This window comes from Hesperophylax consimilis, chromosome 17, assembly GCF_061612785.1.
Source record: "Hesperophylax consimilis isolate HC1 chromosome 17, BYU_Hcon_1.0, whole genome shotgun sequence".
NCBI lineage: Eukaryota > Metazoa > Arthropoda > Insecta > Trichoptera > Limnephilidae > Hesperophylax > Hesperophylax consimilis.
Genome location: NC_142852.1, coordinates 1,361,252 through 1,378,775, shown reverse-complemented (window position 1 = coordinate 1,378,775; position 17,524 = coordinate 1,361,252). Strand labels below are relative to the sequence as shown.

General features: G+C 36.7%; 1 protein-coding gene across 1 annotated transcript in view; it reads left to right on the top strand.

The window, feature by feature from the left end:
* LOC149415737 (uncharacterized) overlaps positions 1–14,596 on the top strand; it is a 176,178-nt gene extending 161,582 nt beyond the window's left edge. Inside the window, exons 13-21 of the mRNA XM_089641661.1 lie at positions 1,130–1,259; positions 2,277–2,385; positions 4,858–4,943; positions 8,023–8,165; positions 10,158–10,238; positions 10,357–10,499; positions 11,252–11,369; positions 12,038–12,059; positions 12,246–14,596. Of these exons, the coding sequence (XP_089497787.1) occupies positions 1,130–1,259; positions 2,277–2,385; positions 4,858–4,943; positions 8,023–8,165; positions 10,158–10,238; positions 10,357–10,499; positions 11,252–11,369; positions 12,038–12,059; positions 12,246–12,322 (909 nt within the window). The 3' untranslated portion in view covers positions 12,323–14,596. The remainder of the gene's footprint in view (positions 1–1,129; positions 1,260–2,276; positions 2,386–4,857; positions 4,944–8,022; positions 8,166–10,157; positions 10,239–10,356; positions 10,500–11,251; positions 11,370–12,037; positions 12,060–12,245) is intronic.
* Positions 14,597–17,524: the final 2,928 nt, after the last annotated feature.

Here is a 17,524-nt window from a genome sequence, read left to right as displayed (position 1 = left end):
TGGACATCAAACCAAAGAATCACAAAACCGGGTAAGTGCAGAATTCTGGCGATTACTTTGTGTGTTGGTTGGGGTAGCGCAATCTCCTTGTCAAATTACAAGTCTCCCGGAACAGAGAAAAGATAACGCCTGTTAAAAATGTACAAACTATTAGCAAAGTTCACCACCAGTTACTTTACAGGCTCCTGTCTAGCACCTAGCGGTCAGAAGTAAAACTAACAGATAAAACAGATGTTTTGCTTATCAATTTGGCTTTCTTTGACAGTGTTTTGTTTCGAGAATTAGCTTGTCAGTGTGTGTTACTTGATTAGATTATAAAAAGCCTCGCCGAGTGGATTTTTCACTTCTTCTCTCCTATAAAATAGTAACAAGCAGTCATTATGGTCAACTGACCACTTGTAAAAGTGTTTTGTCCGGGTCAATTCCGGGAATAATTTTAACTCGTTGTAACATTAAATAAAGTAAAAATGCAGTTATGTGCAGTAAAAACAAAAACCATGCGTCTGTTATTGAAGACTTCATCAAGCCCAAACAATTCTTAACAACGCCCTTTTCTGCCCCAAATTAGGGTGACGCAATTCCAGCGTCATCGCACGCATAGACTGTATGTATATTCCTGATTGACTTTCAATTTCAAATAGAAGCACTGTTTTATTGATTTAACCCAAAATTTAACAGATTTTTAAAGAAGATAAAAGACTTTCAGATTTTGATCTTACAAATAGATATATAACGCAAAATAGCGAAAGTTTTTAAAGTCGTTACTGATGGTTTTCTTATTGTTATAAACTATAATCAACAAACATTTAATAAGACAAACGTAGTGGAGGTTATTGTCACTTCAATTTTTTTCTTTTTACACATGTTAAAAAAATGGTTCATTACATTTTCTTTTTTATTGAATTATTTCAAATTATATGGGAGCATCTATCGTAAACTTTTAGATGCAAAAAGAAAGCTTGATGTTTTCTCTTTCTAAATCTGCTTATATTATATGTCTGACCATAATATAAAAAGAGATAGAACTAGTTTTATGAGGACCTGTCATTTGGTGACACTACTGGCTCGAGTGTAATTTTTTTTTATTTCATTTGTAACGCTCTCTGTTCTAAATAACTGTCTGTTATAGATGTCTAATCCGGCTCTGCAGAGACAGCTCTCCTATGTGATGGGCGCGGCGGGTACGGGCCAACCCAGCATCACTTACCCCCAGCTGTTGTTCCAGCCTAAAGCTTTCTTCGCTCTAGGCAGCCCTATTGGTAACTTACAAATTTCATTACGCCAGAGTTCTGGAGACTAATGTTAAAATTTATGAGATTGATTTTTCATATTAAACATCCACGTCAATTTTTATTTTCTGGCGGTGTACATCAAGGATCTCATTTAGGTCCAATTTTATATGGGAAAACATTTTCCTCAAGAACTATAATATCATCTTTGGGGATGCTGTGTGGAGAATCTTGTTGAGATCAAGGGATCAACGAAGCTGTTTCTTTGGAGTATCTTCCGTTAAAATTCTGTGGCGGGACAGATCAGGAGAGGCCGATTGAGAGATTGAGACCAGTTCACCTCTCCAACCAGACTCTTGACCAATTGCCTTGCACCACAGTGGGAGGGATGGATTCATAATCACTCCCCCGATACACCTGCTCCAGACCAGAGGTGGCTGCCTTACCATGTATTTATTTATTGGACAATCTGTATAGTGCCGCTTTTGTGAGATATCACCTCAGGGGCGCTTTACATTTGATGCAGGTATTAAAAAAAATATAAATATTACAAAAATAAAGTGAAGTTAAGTTAAGTAAGATGAAGTGCAGGAACAGGTGACATGAACATAGAAGATGGAGATTCTGCAGCAAGAATCCTAGGTGATGAAGAAAACTGGCATCAGCTGCTGCAGCGAAAGAGTCCACCGCGTCCACCAACAGTGCCAGCACTAGGTTCGTCATCCGTCCAGGTATGTGTCTGCTGCTGATAAAGCGCTGACACAATATCCTCTCACAGACACCAGACCTTGGCAGCACCACTGTGACGTTCAACAAAGATAGAAGACAGAGACTCTGCAGCAAGAGATCTGGGGTGCATTTACCGATCGACGTTCGTTTCGAATGTCGAATATTTTGAGGAAAATAAACGAATATTCACTTTTAACACACTGCACTCAAATCACATATTATAAAGTTCTAATAAATGGTTAATATGTTTATATGAAATGTTGATTGATTGATTTTAAAATAATTTCATGTAGTGTATAATAATGTTATGTTTTGCAGGTATGTTTGTCTGCGTGCGAGGTCTCGAAGAGTTGGGATCAAACTTCCAACTTCCCACCTGTCCTGCGTTTTTCAATATCTTCCATCCCTTCGACCCGGTTGCTTACAGGTGAGTAATTACACACCACGGCGTCTAGCACGGTCGATTAGCCATATTGACTAAATTCGTCATCTATAGTCAATTAGCGATATTTGCAAGCACCGTCAACAAGTGGTAAGAAATGTTCGGACGGCCGATAGACGAATTTTAGCCCGGCTTCCAAAGTATCAGATAATTTTTTGAAAATTACAGGCTTATTAATGAACAGAAGTGAACCAACGAAGCTCTTAGAATTGAAAGAAGTTAAACATGCGGTCAATTGAACGCGTTCGGGCCAATGACATTACATTGGTTCGAGTTTGGAAGTACCAAAGTTATTCAAATATAACAAGTTGAGGATAAAGACCTCATTAAATAATTGACTCCCGTTTTAAGGTCAAAAAGTAAATGCAAACTGTCATTACATATAAATGTTAGTCTAAATAAAGATAGTTGCCAGTAAAAATGTGCAGTGAAAAAAATTAAGACAATATTGGTAGTTCTTATTCGAAGTATGATACAGTTAAATATGACCGAAGGAGATAGGGTCCCATTAGCTCAGTTGGTAGGTAAGTATCTCCTGGGTTCGAGTCAAGTATTTATAGCCGTTTGTCATTAGGAATGTTAATCCATAGACAGATCCGAAAGTCTTGCCATCGTAAAACGATATCTTATTTAGTTTGTGTCAATATCGGTTCGGATATCCACAGCGCAACCATGCTCGGGATATCGATCTCTTCAGGAATGGTATATTTAATTTAAGGGTATGACAGCTTAAAAAGGTAAGTTTTTAGTTTAGACCTGAATTCTGTTGGACTTGTTATGGATCTTAGTTCCGGAGGGAGTTTATTCCAAGCCTTCACCAAACTTAGTATTTGTCTTGCGCTTAGGTTCCATCAGTCTGCCTACAGCTGTTGATGTTGCTGATCTAAGAGTTGACTCAGACCAGTGTTTTACGGGACGCATAGTTCAGAGATATTTGACGGCCGGCGTGGTCTAGTGGTATACGCTTTTGACTACAGATCCGAAGGTCGCGGGTTCGAACCCGGCGTGCGCAAATAAATTTTATTTGATTAATTTGTGTTATTTCACAATTAATTAATTTAAAATAATATATAGTAAATTTGCGGCACGTTCCAGAGTGGAAGATACTCTCAGTATCGCCCTGGTGTAAGACCACCATTCAGAATTGAAACGTTGCTTGAAATGGCTTTAGCCGTGTTTGGTGACCAGATCTGAATAGCCAGGTACTTCCCCACCTTCCTCTTCCCCATCTCCCTCCCCTCCCCAATACCCTCAGCCTCACAACATACCCCAATTGGGGATGCCATAGTCTCACTGGCTCCAGACGGGAGCAGTTGGGACTCTTGTGCGGTATTACTGTAAAAAAAAAAAAAAAAAAATATATATATATATATGTTTATTATTGATTGTGAATGTGTATTACTGTATTTTTGATAAATTGTTGCTTTCATGTGATCTATAATTATGTTTAAGATGTTGCCATTTTTTGACGACTTAAGTATCTAGTAGTATTTTAACTTTTGCCGATGCTAAATTTTCGCATTCGCCAGCTGATTCTATTTTCGTAATAACACACTTGTTTTTTGCAAAATCATGTTTTTGTAAATTGTAAATTCTTACCAGATAATGTGTTCATATATTTGTAAAAATAGTAAATAACCTACTACAAATACTTTCTCCATAATAACTCAGACAAATCTAAATGGATATAGCAACACTCAAGAGGTTAAGGCGATGCCATACGTAGTAATGCAAAATCATGTGTTTTTGGTTTGAAAATTTGGTCGCCTAGAAATGTTTCAGATGCTTTAATTAAATACTGCGAGTAGAATACATCTTGGCCTTAGAAATAATCGACTATTTTTTAGATAAGTCTATTTATAAGCCCAGAAAAAAATAATGTAAAGACCTATGAAAACTGCTTTAAAGTGCAAAATCTCCTACTTACGAACAAATTTTCGATTATGATTTTGTTGTATAATGTGGCAAATTAAGTTATTTATAAAATAATCGAAAAAAAATTAAATATTTATGCCTGAACATCCACAAAATAAAATAAAAGGCACTTTTTGGCCATGTTTTTTTCTTGCATAAATCAAAACGGTGTTAAGCGGGAATTTAAAACTTATCGCCATCTACGTAAGGGTTGTTATTGATAGCGGCTCAATTTAAAATATTACACGACGTAATGCATCGCCTTAAACGCTGATTCTAGATCTGTTTTGGCTTTTGAACAATTTTTGATTGGCAAAAAAGCACAACTGTCATGTTGTTATGATTTTCAGCTGAATACAATTTGATCAATAAAACGAAATGGCGCCGATTGACAATAATTGATGCCAATTGAATATTTGATTCACTTGATCATGCCAAATTGTTTTTTTGGTCTCAGTTCATAAAATTTCATAAAATTAAACAGCTCTCATTACGGACGATGAGTTGTATTTTTGATAATTTTGTGCGATTTGTTGTCCACAGAATTGAATCTTTGCTGAACCCAGAGTTGTCCAAAGTTCCTCCTATGCAAATACCTCACCACAAAGGAAGGAAGAGAATGCATCTAGGTGAGTTAACCTTCATCTTACCCCTCCCCTTCACATTTTTCTGTTTTATGCTGCTCAAAATTTCAGTTTTTTGGTTCTCTTAATTTTGACATTATTTATAACAATCTTAGATTTCTTCGTCTTGTGGTTTTTACAAAATGACTCAAAGCCGAAAGCATCATATATTTATTTTTTATGTGACACCTCACAAGAGTGTCCCTGCCTGTGCAGTGTACAGACAGGGGAACTATGTCACCACCCGGTTGGGCGGCGTTGTGAGGCGGAATAAGGTAGGGGCTGTAGGAAGGGATTTGTTAATGCGGGCCTTGAAGAGGCTCGGATTATAGGAGGGAGGAAAAACAGATGCCGGTAGCTCGTTCCACATACGAGCCGACTTACACAAAAACGAGTCGTAAAAACGGCCCGTTCTCATGAAGCCAACGTCAACCGTCAACGGGTGTTCAGTTCCTGTCCGTCGAGTTTCGCGCACGTGCACCGGTGCATCAGGAATCAATGCTGCTAGCTCTTTGGAGCAGGCTCCATTGAAATACCTGTAGAACAGACACAGCATGCCTACATTGCGTCTATGCATTAGAGAAGGCAAACGGTCTGTTAACACCGGATTGTCAATCAGACGGATCGCTCTCCTTTGCACAGATTCAAGCAGGTTTATTAAGTATTTTGGGGCACCAGCCCAAAGGTGGCTCCCAAATTCAATAGTTGGTCAGCAGCTGGTCACTGTTGAAGAATCTCCTAGCCCTGTACAAGACGCCCAACTTCTTGGAGGCCTGATTTACTCGGGCTTCTATGGATCCCCGATACTTGAGCTGGTCTGATATAGTAACTCCAAGCATTTCAATGGAGTCTTTATTGGGGAGAGTGCTCCCATCAAATTGCACCAGACAGTCATTGATCTCCCTCTTTGCCGAAATCAGACACGCTTGGGTTTTTAAGACGTTGAAACTGACCAAGTTGGCCTTACCCCAGGCACGAACCATCTCGAGGTGGTGGTCAATTTTTTGCTTCAAAACTTCCCGAGCTGTTCGGACATCATAGGTGGAAGGGGGCCTGTTTTTTTTTTTTTGATTTATTTATTATTTCATATTGATGTTTATGTGGTATACAGTTTCTTTGGTATCTAGGGGTTTTCTCAGGTAAATTGAAATAAAATAATAATAAATCTTTTACAGTATTATTCAGGTGTCCTAAAGGTGTAAAGTGCACTAACTTTGGAAGTTGATTCTACATGATGTTAGGAGTAAAAAAAATAACATAAAACTGAAAGTTTGACATTTACAATGTGCTACAAAATCGTATGTTGACAAGCGAATTCAAAAAGAAAACTGCAATAATACAACAAAATGTAGATTCACTTTTTATTACTGGCGCGCGGCGCGTGCATTTCCATAATGTAGCCTGTAAACGTAATAAATTTCTGTCCGCTATTCGTGGGTAAAGCCAGGCATTGGTAACAGAAATTAAATAACAAAATTATGAATTATTTTTATAAGCAATAATTGTTCGCCTGAAACACTCATCCACATTGAAAAAATCTCCTGATAAAAAATACATGACGCCAAATTATGGTTTTAAAAACAGTTGGGTAAGTTTACACATGGAATAAAGATGTTCTATTAAGGCGATGCACTACGTCGTGTAATATTTTAAATCGAGCCGCTATCAATAACAGCCCTTACGTAGATGGCGATAAGGTTTAAATTCCCGCTTAACACCATCCGCCTGTTTTGATTTATGCAAGAAAAAAACATGGCCACAAAGTGCCTTTTATTTTATTTTGTGGATGTTCAGGAATAAATATTTAATTATTTTTCGATCATTTTATAAATAACTTAATTTGCCACATTATACAATAAAATCATAACCGAAAATGGGTTCGTAAGTAGGATATTTTGAACTTTAAAGCAGTTTTCATAGGCCTTATACATTATTTTTTTCTGGGCTTATAAAAAGACTTATCTAAAAAAATACTCCATTATTTCAAAGGCCAAGATGTATTCTACTCGCAGTATTTAATTAAAGCATCTTAAACATTTCTAGGCGACCAAATTTTCAAACCAAAAACACATGATTTTGCATTACTACGTAGTGCATCGCCTTGAGTAAGTCTTAATAAACACACACTAGATAAATACGCACAACATTAACATTGATTATAATAATCAAATTTTGAATCAAGTACATTTAATTATCAGATCTACTTTTCGATAAAATAAAAGTTATTGACGCGACGCACGGCAAGTGACGTTGCATTCAAATTCAACGTCTAACTGATGCAGGACGATACATTTGGTTTTACCTCTACAGGGTGTATCGGCACGTACCCGACAAACTTTAACCAGCTATTCCTTGGCACATTTGGAGTAAAAAATGTTATGGGCACTTTGCTGTCCAGTAACATTTTTTTTTAATAAAAAATTTACTATTCATATTTTCACCACATGTCACCAATGTTTTATCCTTTGTCAAAGTTTGAAAACCCGTCTGGCAATATTTTGTTCGAGTTTTGTTGAATAATGTACGTACGTACCTACGTTGGCGCGCTTTTAAAATCACAACGAAATGGCACGGCACCATTCGTCTCATTTTTAACTATTATTATTTAGTGTGTACGAAAGAGCGAGGACACTTTTTGACACACTTGCTAATAACAGCTGTTGAACACGAGAAACAATGCAAATGACAGTGACGGAGTGTGGATTTTTTATTTATTTTTTGTTTTTAATGGAAAAAAAATGTTACCGGACCGCAAAGCGCCCATAACATTTTTTACTCCAAATGTGCTAAGGAATAGCTGGTTAAAGTTTGTCGGGTACCTGCCGATACACCCTGTATAGTTGGAATGTCCCACTGCCCAAGTTTGTGCGCTTAATCCCCGGATACTCTGTACAACTACCTAGTTAATTCACTTTTAGATAGATGTAGTTGGTCGATGTTTTTTCTATTACCATAAAGCAGATAAATATTATTCTGACTCTTGACATGGCCCGACTCAAGTACATATCTGATCACTTGATCGTGCCTCTTCTTCTTCATTTCTCTTTGTGAAAATGCTCAACTGATGGTATAATTTGTTGTACAGAATTAAAGGACACGGTTTTCCGTGTCGGCACAGATCTCAAACAGAAGTTGATGCAATCCGTTATGAGCACTTGGGATTCGTTCACTCAACTGGCGGCGTTTTCATCTCCCAGAGAAGCCGCCTTTGGCGAACGTGTTAAGGAGGTAACAATGCATCATTTATTTATTTTATTTTATAGAAACAAACAGTACATGATTTACAGAGATGAAACAATATACAGAAATAAGATATTTTATGTTGGATACCAATGATATGTTTCCTTGTAATGTCTGCTAAGTGGTATGTTTATTCCTTAATTACCAGATGTATGTGAGTAGTATATGTGTGAGTGTTTGTTTGTGTGTGTCTGTATGTATGCGCATTGAATAGTTTAAATTATTGACATGATGCCACGTTTGAATTTAGGCAGTGAATCCGAAAAGTATGTGAGTAATATATGTGTGAGTGTTTGTTTGTGTGTGTCTGTATGTATGCGCATTGAATAGTTTAAATTATTGACATGATGCCACGTTTGAATTTAGGCAGTGAATCCGAAAAGTATGTGAGTAATATATGTGTGAGTGTTTGTTTGTGTGTGTCTGTATGTATGCACATTGAATAGTTTAAATTATTGACATGATGCCACGTTTGAATTTAGGCAGTGAATCCGAAAAGTATGTGAGTAATATATGTGTGAGTGTTTGTTTGTGTGTGTCTGTATGTATGCGCATTGAATAGTTTAAATTATTGACATGATGCCACGTTTGAATTTAGGCAGTGAATCCGAAAAGTATGTGAGTAATATATGTGTGAGTGTTTGTTTGTGTGTGTCTGTATGTATGCGCATTGAATAGTTTAAATTATTGACATGATGCCACGTTTGAATTTAGGCAGTGAATCCGAAAAAATGTCAGTGTTAGAGTTTAGACAAATATTATTTAGAGTATGAAGAGCTCGGTTAATTGGCGAATTAGATGCTGCATTTGTTTTATAATTGAGCGTGTGAAATAGCACTGTATGTCGTGTACGTCTCAAAGGTATGTTAAAGTTAATATGGGACAGAAGTTCAGTGCAGTCAATGTTATTGTTTAAAATTCTGTGTATAAATATTGAGTCAGCTACTGCTCGTCTTCGCTGCAAAGTTTCAAATGTACATTCAAAGTTATTGTTGAATTTGTATGTAATATATTTTACAAATTTGTTTTGGATACGTTCTATGCTATCTATGTAAAGTTTATATTGTGAATTCCAAATAGGCGATGCATATTCCAGTGTACTTCTAACTAATGCGAAATATAACATTACAATTGTACGCGTATTACTGTCATACCTGAATTGAAACTGGCAGAAGTAGAACATATCCACTCGAGCAATTAGTTGTGTATAAATACACATTTACCAAATTGTTTAATTAATATTCCTTAAAATATTAATATGGTGCAAATGCATCGAGAATCATCCAGCGGGTAGATAGATGGGCATTACCTACCGTGTTCGCTGGTAGGTTCGAATGCGATTCAGGTTGCACCTAAGAATTTTCTCGAACATTCTAGTTGCTATGGCTACAATATGTTGCCACCCGTAACGCTGAAGATTCTAGCGGTCGCATATTGCCTGTAGGAATAGCGCAGTAATTTCAGGTACCGTCCGGCTTGACCTCTCGGCGAGACACCGTCCGAACATATGAAACTGCTTACTGCGGTTTAAAGCCATTGAATCCACCTAGATTTCGTCGTCCATCCCATACCCGAGCGATTGCTCGAAATCATTGCAAAACTAGCTATAATATGCCAAAACTTGCTTGAGTATATATGTGATGTTCGATAACAATCCGTTGAGTTATTTGTAACTTGTTTTCTATACTTTAGAAGTTATTGCTAATTTCATTTGAAAGAAAATTAGGTCTCACAGGACGTGTTTTATAAAAAATGACAGACATTTGGAGACATGGCACAACTGAGTGAATGAGAATGATGCAAGGAGAGCATGCCAAGACAGTTTGTTCTTGTGACGGTATATCCTCTCTGCCTAGCCCTGCGGAGAAATTACATGATGGTTAGTTAGTTATTTGTAGTATATAATGCAGGATTTAGGTTTAATTTCATTCTCACTGTACATATTGTCAATTTTTTACTAAAAACGTTGCTTTTTTTCAGGTTATCGAAGAGGAATTGATCAAGGAACAGGCTGCTGAGAGAGCTGCTGAAGAAGTCAGTTCTCCAGGGGCTGATATAACAGTGAGTCAATGCATGATGCTTATTCACGTTTCTTGATGGTGACACATGATGGTGGCCCTGTCCCGAATAGGACGTGTGATGCGACGGTTGTAGTAAAGATGTGTTTGGTTTCTTCCAGGAGCCGACTTCCGAAGGAGAAGACCTGACGGAGAAGCTGGGAAAGTTGAATGGAGGGCGCAGGGTAGACTACGTGCTTCAGGAGGCCCCATTCGAACTGTTCAATGAGTATATCTTTGCCATGGCTAGCCATGTCTGCTACTGGTCAGTATCTTCTTTTTTATCCTCAGTTTCATCTTCAGCTCCATTTTCATCTTCTCCTAAACCTTCAGCTTCATCGTCACCTCCAGTTTCATTTTCAGCTACGCCTTTACCTTCATATTCAGCTTCAACCTCAGTTTCATCTTCAGATTCACCTTCGACTTCATCTTAGTTTTCATTTTCAGCTTCATCTTCATTTTCATACCCCCCTTCACATTTAGTTTCATTTTAAGCTTCATCTTTATCTTACCTCCATTTTCATCTTCTTAAAACCTTCAGCTTCATCTTCACCTTCAGCTTCATTTTTAGTTAGGTCTTTTCCTTCATATTCAGCTTCAACCTCAGTTTCATCTTCAGATTCACCTTCGGCTTCATCTTAGTTTTCATTTTCAGCTTCATCTTCATTTTCAGTTAAATTTTTCATATCCCCCTTCACATTCAGCTTCATCTTTATCTTACCTCCATTTTCATCTTCTCCTAAACCTTCAGCTTCGTCTTGACCTCCAGCTTTCGTCGTTTTTATTTTCAGCTTCAACCTCAACTTCACCTTCATCTTAGTTTTAATTTTCAGCTTCATCTTCATTTTCAGTTACATCTTTATAACTCCCTTCACATTTAGCTTCATTTTCTGCCTCAATTTGATTTTCCACTTCAGTTCAACTGTCGTTCAAGCACCATTATTAAATCAAAATGTATCTATTAAACCTTTTTCACAAAATAAAAAAAATAAATTTGATTGATTTGTTCTCCTCCAGGGAGTCATCTGACACAATGCTGCTCATCCTGAAGGAGATCTACTCCACCCTGGGCATGGAGCCTGATCGCCAGACCTCCCAGCCCTCCATGACCATCGAGAGGACCTCCAGCACCAAGGTGCCCGCCCAATCTCTGCGTGAGCCTTCTGGCGTACAGCAGGCCTCCATCAAACTTTTTGGCAGCTTTTCTGCGATTCAAATCGTCGATAATGACGATGTCTCTTGGTATAGGGTTTTCTGATGTTGGGACAGATCTAGACAATACAAAATCTGTCAGATTAGAGATTTATTTTAAAATATTCCCGCTTAGCCTTCAATTTCAAATACAATCAGGAAATTTGTGAATATACATCACATTTTGGATTCGAGTTAAGTTTTTTTGTGATGTAGATTCGAGATACCAAACATTGAGTGTAGACTGAATGCTGTTGGAATGAGATCCCTGAGGCGTATGTGGGGTAAATCCATGTATGATCGCGTGAGAAATGTGGAGATCCGCGAAGAGTGCAAGGATGATGTAAGCGTAATGAGTAAGATTAAGAAAGGGACGCTTAGATGGTTTGGGCAAGTAGAGCGAATGAGCGAAGAAAAGAGTGTAAGGAGAATATACGATGCGAATAAGAATGGTAGCAGAAGTCGGGGACACCCGAGGAAGACATGGCATGATCAAGTGAATCAGAAAAGTCACAATAATAGAAGAGTATGTATGAATGTGAATGAGGCAAGAAGTGTGCCAAGACCAAGTTGTTTTACTGTCAGTTATTAATTAATTTCTTTTTGTTTCAGAATCCGAGCGTTTCCAGTGAGGGTACGTATTATCGCGAATTTTTGACTTAATCGTGCCAGTTAACTTAAACGATCATTTAAAAGTTTATAACTAGAAATTCAATCCCAGACAGAGGTGTCACATAAAAAAATTTCGTAATACCAGAGCTCACCTTTCCATATTTTGATCTCGTTAACGATTTTAATGTTGTGTTTCATTGCATTTCAGCATCTTCTTCAAGGCAATCTTTACCGGAGCTCAACGAGTTAACTGAAGATGCAGGAGCACTTCCCAAGTCCTCATAGACAATAGTAGAAAACTCACCATAGACAATGTAACTCAACCATAGACAATAGTAGATAACTCACCATAGACAATGTAACTCAACCATAGACAATCTCACCTCATCACATAGACAATTGTTAGATGTTTAGTCATTCAATGAAATCTTACCGAGTACACTTTATTCAATGTGAAGCTATTTATTTTGTTCGGTTATAGTAGCTGGGTGGACAGATGCGTCGGGTTCCTACACAGGCGTCTCGTCTTCAATCATCAGTTAGTTAAATCCTCGATCAATACAAAAACAACAGTTTCGTTCCCACTATAATGATTTAAGTTATTAATTTCACATTATTTTTTTAAAAAGCTGTGTATTTTGCAACGAAAGTGATGTTATGTTAACGTTTTGGATGCCGTTTTTGATAAATTAATGGACGTTAGCGATGCGTCAGAAATGTCGACTCCTGGTAAATCAAACCAGGATTAATAATTGAAAGGTTACCCTTTAGATGAGATATGTTAGAAATATAGCGCCATTAAAAAATTTTTTTGTGCATTAAAGATTGATGCAATCCTATTACAATACACATGAAATAACAAAAATATACAAAATATAACAAAAAACATACAAAACATTAAATTAAATATTTTACAATAACCGATATTTTAGAGTTCTTGGCTAAAATGACTTTTGAAATCTTCAAGGCCAATGTTGAAAATGTCAAGAGACTTCGAGGTATCATTTAGAATCACCATACCTCTTGTCATGCTATGCTGGGCCATAACGTCCGTTCTTCCGTGTGGAATACAGAGCAAGTCTTGGTGTCAACCCTGACTGTAGTTGTTCGGTACAAACAATTTATAGCATTCCAAGAGGTGTGTTTGATTTTAAGAGCTGTTACTTGAAGGGTCCCATTTCTTCTAGATTGGAGACTTTCGTAGTGCGTTTCGTAGAGCAAATCTATGTGATCATGGTTATTCACCATGCATTCTCATATAAAGATATCTTTGAAATTTTATTTTTAATGTATTTTAGCTGGGATGGGGTCCAGACAGCAGAAGCCATAGACATATGAATATTAGTAGACCTGCCCTAAGTGATTAAAAGCGTATTATTCCCCACTCCCCATACCGGTTCCATTGGAGCCGGCTGGGCTCGCGTATGGCTTCCCGTGAATCTTGAGAATGTGACGTCATCATTCGTGTTCGAACTAGCGTCGAGCTATGGTCGAGGCATTTTATGAAATAACACGGGAAAATAGTGGCTTGTGATATGAAAACTTGTAAAAATAGATGTGAAAAAGAAAATAAACCCAATTGTCGTATTACATTCCATATGTAAGCATCATTTTAAGCTTATTCACATCGTATAATATGAATCAGTTGTAGAAACATATACTATTACATCGAGATACATCAGCGGATGTAGCGGTCGAATGTAGCGATTCTCAAGTGTGCGCATCGTTGTTACTGGGAAGTAAATTATGAACACTTATAAAAGTGTCTTAACTAAATACGTAAACAAAATATTCGACTCTGAAAATAGAAGAAATTTTTTTTGCCGAATTTGGACTTCGCAAATTTGTTCATAACGTGGCGATTAATTTGCGCTCCCATGTAAAAATGTCTATTCATTCAAAAGCAGATTTTACTTTTAAGAAGTAAATGGTGATATTATAATGCGAGATGCCTATTTACTGTCAGATTGATTTATTGACGAATCACAGTCAGCTTCACCCCCTTCGTTCTTCAACAGTTGATTTTACACCTCACCTTTAATTTCTAGTCTATATATTCTTATGTCTGTGGCAGAAGCGCATTCTAATTTAGATCGTATAAGGCAGTTGAACATCGATGTCATTGCTTCGGGCTTGGAGAATTGTTTGCGTATTCTTATCACAAATCCAAGAAGTTTATAACAAGATGATACTAATCCCAGTATATGATCTGAAAAAGTAAGTTTGGGATCAAATTTAACCCTGAGGTCCTTAACCTTTTGAATTTGCTCCGTTTTATCTATACCCGTACGCGGTACATATTTTCAAATACCTATGCACGCAATTAAATGTCAAATTATAGCATTCTGGCATGATTTATTGGACTATACAGGGTGTATCGGCACGTACCCGACAAACTTTAACCAGCTATACCTTAGCACATTTGGAGTAAAAAATGTTATGGGCACTTTGCTGTCCGGTAACATTTTTTGATAATAAAAAATTTATCATTCATATTTTCACCACATGTCACCACTGTTTTATCCTTTGTCAAAGTTTGAAAACCCATCTGGCAATATTTTGTTCGAGTTTCGTTGAATAATATACGTACGTACCTACATCGGCGCGCTTTTACAATCACAACGAAATGGCACGGCACCATTCGTCTCATTTTTAACTATTATTATTTAGTGTGTACGAAAGAGCGAGGACACTTTTTGACACACTTGCTAATAACAGCTGTTGAGCACGAGAAACAATGCAAATGACAGTGACGGAGTGTGGATTTTTTATTTATTTTTTGTTTTTAATGGAAAAAAAATGTTACCGGACAGCAAAGTGCCCATAACATTTTTTACTCCAAATGTGCTAAGGAAAAGCTGGTTAAAGTTTGTCGGGTACGTGCCGATACACCCTGTATAGACAGAATAGATTATTCTCCACAATATGAAAACAAATCCTCGTTTGTCAACACTCTTAGATGTTTATAAAAACAAGAACATAAAATTTCATACAAAGACGTACCTTAACTTTTGAATGTGGTCCCGCCATTCACTCGGCGTGTGTGTACTTAGGTGATAGACACAAGTGGGACAACATAATCACTCATTTTTAGTTATGAATGACATACTAGTACTAACGCCATCCGTTCACAACAATGTAAACTAAAGGACTAAAAGGCGCGAAGAGGCGCACTTGATTATCGATCTTTTTTTATGAAATACAATTTTATTTTTGAGAAACACTTGTAGATGTCAGCATCGTGATAGTTCTACGAATGTCCAAGTGAGCAAGAAATACATTTGTTGACTGTTGATACAGCCGCATGTGAGTGTAGACTTTTTGCCGTAACAACAGTTGATACGGCTGCGTGCAAAGAGTTAATGGATTTTCCTGATGACATCAGTCATTTATCTGATTATAAATTGTTAATACATACTCGGAGACATGAACGACGTCTGACAGTCCGACGCCTCGACTAATTACTTAGCATATTATTTTTTTCGTGGTACCAGGCGGCGACTTACCGGTTGCTGGAAGCCGTATCGGGGTATGCTCATTGCTTTGAGTTTATGACTCACGTTCAATTGTGTCGAATCTTTGAGTCGTACAAAAATATTGAGCTTGTATCATGACTCCCGCTCTTAATAAAATGAGTCACGACCCGTCGCTAACGAACAGTTGTTGAGTAAGCGACATTTTCGATGTGTATTTAGCTGGGTTTCATTTTATGCCTATTCTAGCTTGTAAAAAATACAAACAAATAAAAAAATTAAATGCAAAATATCAGAAAATTTATTTACACACAGCAATATTTGTGTTTTTGATTGAAACATTGTTTGAAATGGCTTGAGCCGTGTTTGGTGACCAGAAAAATATTTTAACTATATGCGGTATCACACAAAAAATAGCGCAATTGTAATAATATTGAATAAAGTGTTTTTTGGTAATAGATACCATAATGCCTTGTCCGTGAGGATATAATCTACTTCCAGATCAGTGATGCATAAGCTGCGGTCTGCGGGCCAATTTAACACTTATAGCGGCTTACTAAATAAAATATCTAAAATTTTTGGGAAAAATTCTCAAGAATAATAATAAAAAATGTGTATAGTTTGGCATACTTAACTTTGCAGGTGTCCAAAAAAAAAAAAAAAAAAACTAATAGATTCAGGGTAAACTTGTCGAATTCCGCTGCATGCAAAGGCTGTTTAAAAAAACATTTAAGTAAACACGCACAAAATAGGTTTTTAGCACAGACATAGGAATTAATAGACGAGAAGATAAAGGCGAGGGGTAAAATCAACTGTTGAAGAACGAAGGGAGTGAAGCTGACTGTGATTCGTCAATAAATCAATCTGACAGTAAATAGGCATCTCGCATTATAATATCACCATTTACTTCTTAAAAGTAAAATCTGCTTTGAATGAATAGACATTTTTACATGGGAGCGCAAATTACTCGCCACGTTATGAACTAATTTGCGAAGTCCAAATTCGGCAAAGTAAATTTCTTCTGTTTGCAGAGTCGTAGTTAGTTTCAGAGTATTTAGTTAAGACACTTTTACAAATGTTTCATAATTTACTTACCCCAGTAAACAACGATGAGCACACTTGAGAATCGCTACATTGTGATGTGATAGTATATGTTTCTAAAACTGATCCATATAATACGGTGTGAATAAGCTTAAAATAAAGTAAAATAATGCTTACATATGGAATGTAATACGACAATTGGGTTTATTCTCTTTTTCACATCTACTTTTACAAGTTTTCATATCACAAGTCAACATTTTGCCGTGTTATTTCGTAAAATGAACCTATGATGCCTCGACCATAGTTCGCACAAGAATGATGACGTCACGTTTTCTAAATTCACTTGAGGCCATACGCGAGCACAGCCGGCTCCAATGGAACCGGTATGGGGAGTGGGGAATAGCTTTTAATCACTTAGGGCAGGTCTACTAATATTCATATGTCTATGGTTTTTAGTGTGTTAGTCTGAGTTATATTAATACTTTGATTGAGAAAAATATTAATCCAACTGTTACCGTCTCGTCCGACATAAATAGTTATTTCTTGTAGTAACTAAGTGCAATTTATATATATTTTTAATATCAATTTATATAAACCCTCGTATACTCAATATCTACCGATTTATAACAAGTTTCTCTTCTACTCTTTAAGTTTTTAAGTCCCAAAAAAATATATGTTATTTTTGAAGATAATATCTATACATTTGTTATGTCGAAACGTTAATTATATGAAATTTCCTCGATAGAAAAAAATCGCAAAGTAAGCTCAGAAAATTATTAAAAACGCGTTTTATTTTGTTATTTAATATGTTATAGGCATGAAAAAAATCACAGTGTATCTTTCATCTTTCCCTTACTGTGCTAAAAAAATCCACGCGTTCCGGTGCTGTGTAGTCAATACAAATCTCAAAATAAGAGATTTAATATCAGAAAAATATAAATATTCATAGCTAATCGCTTATGTTTATTATATT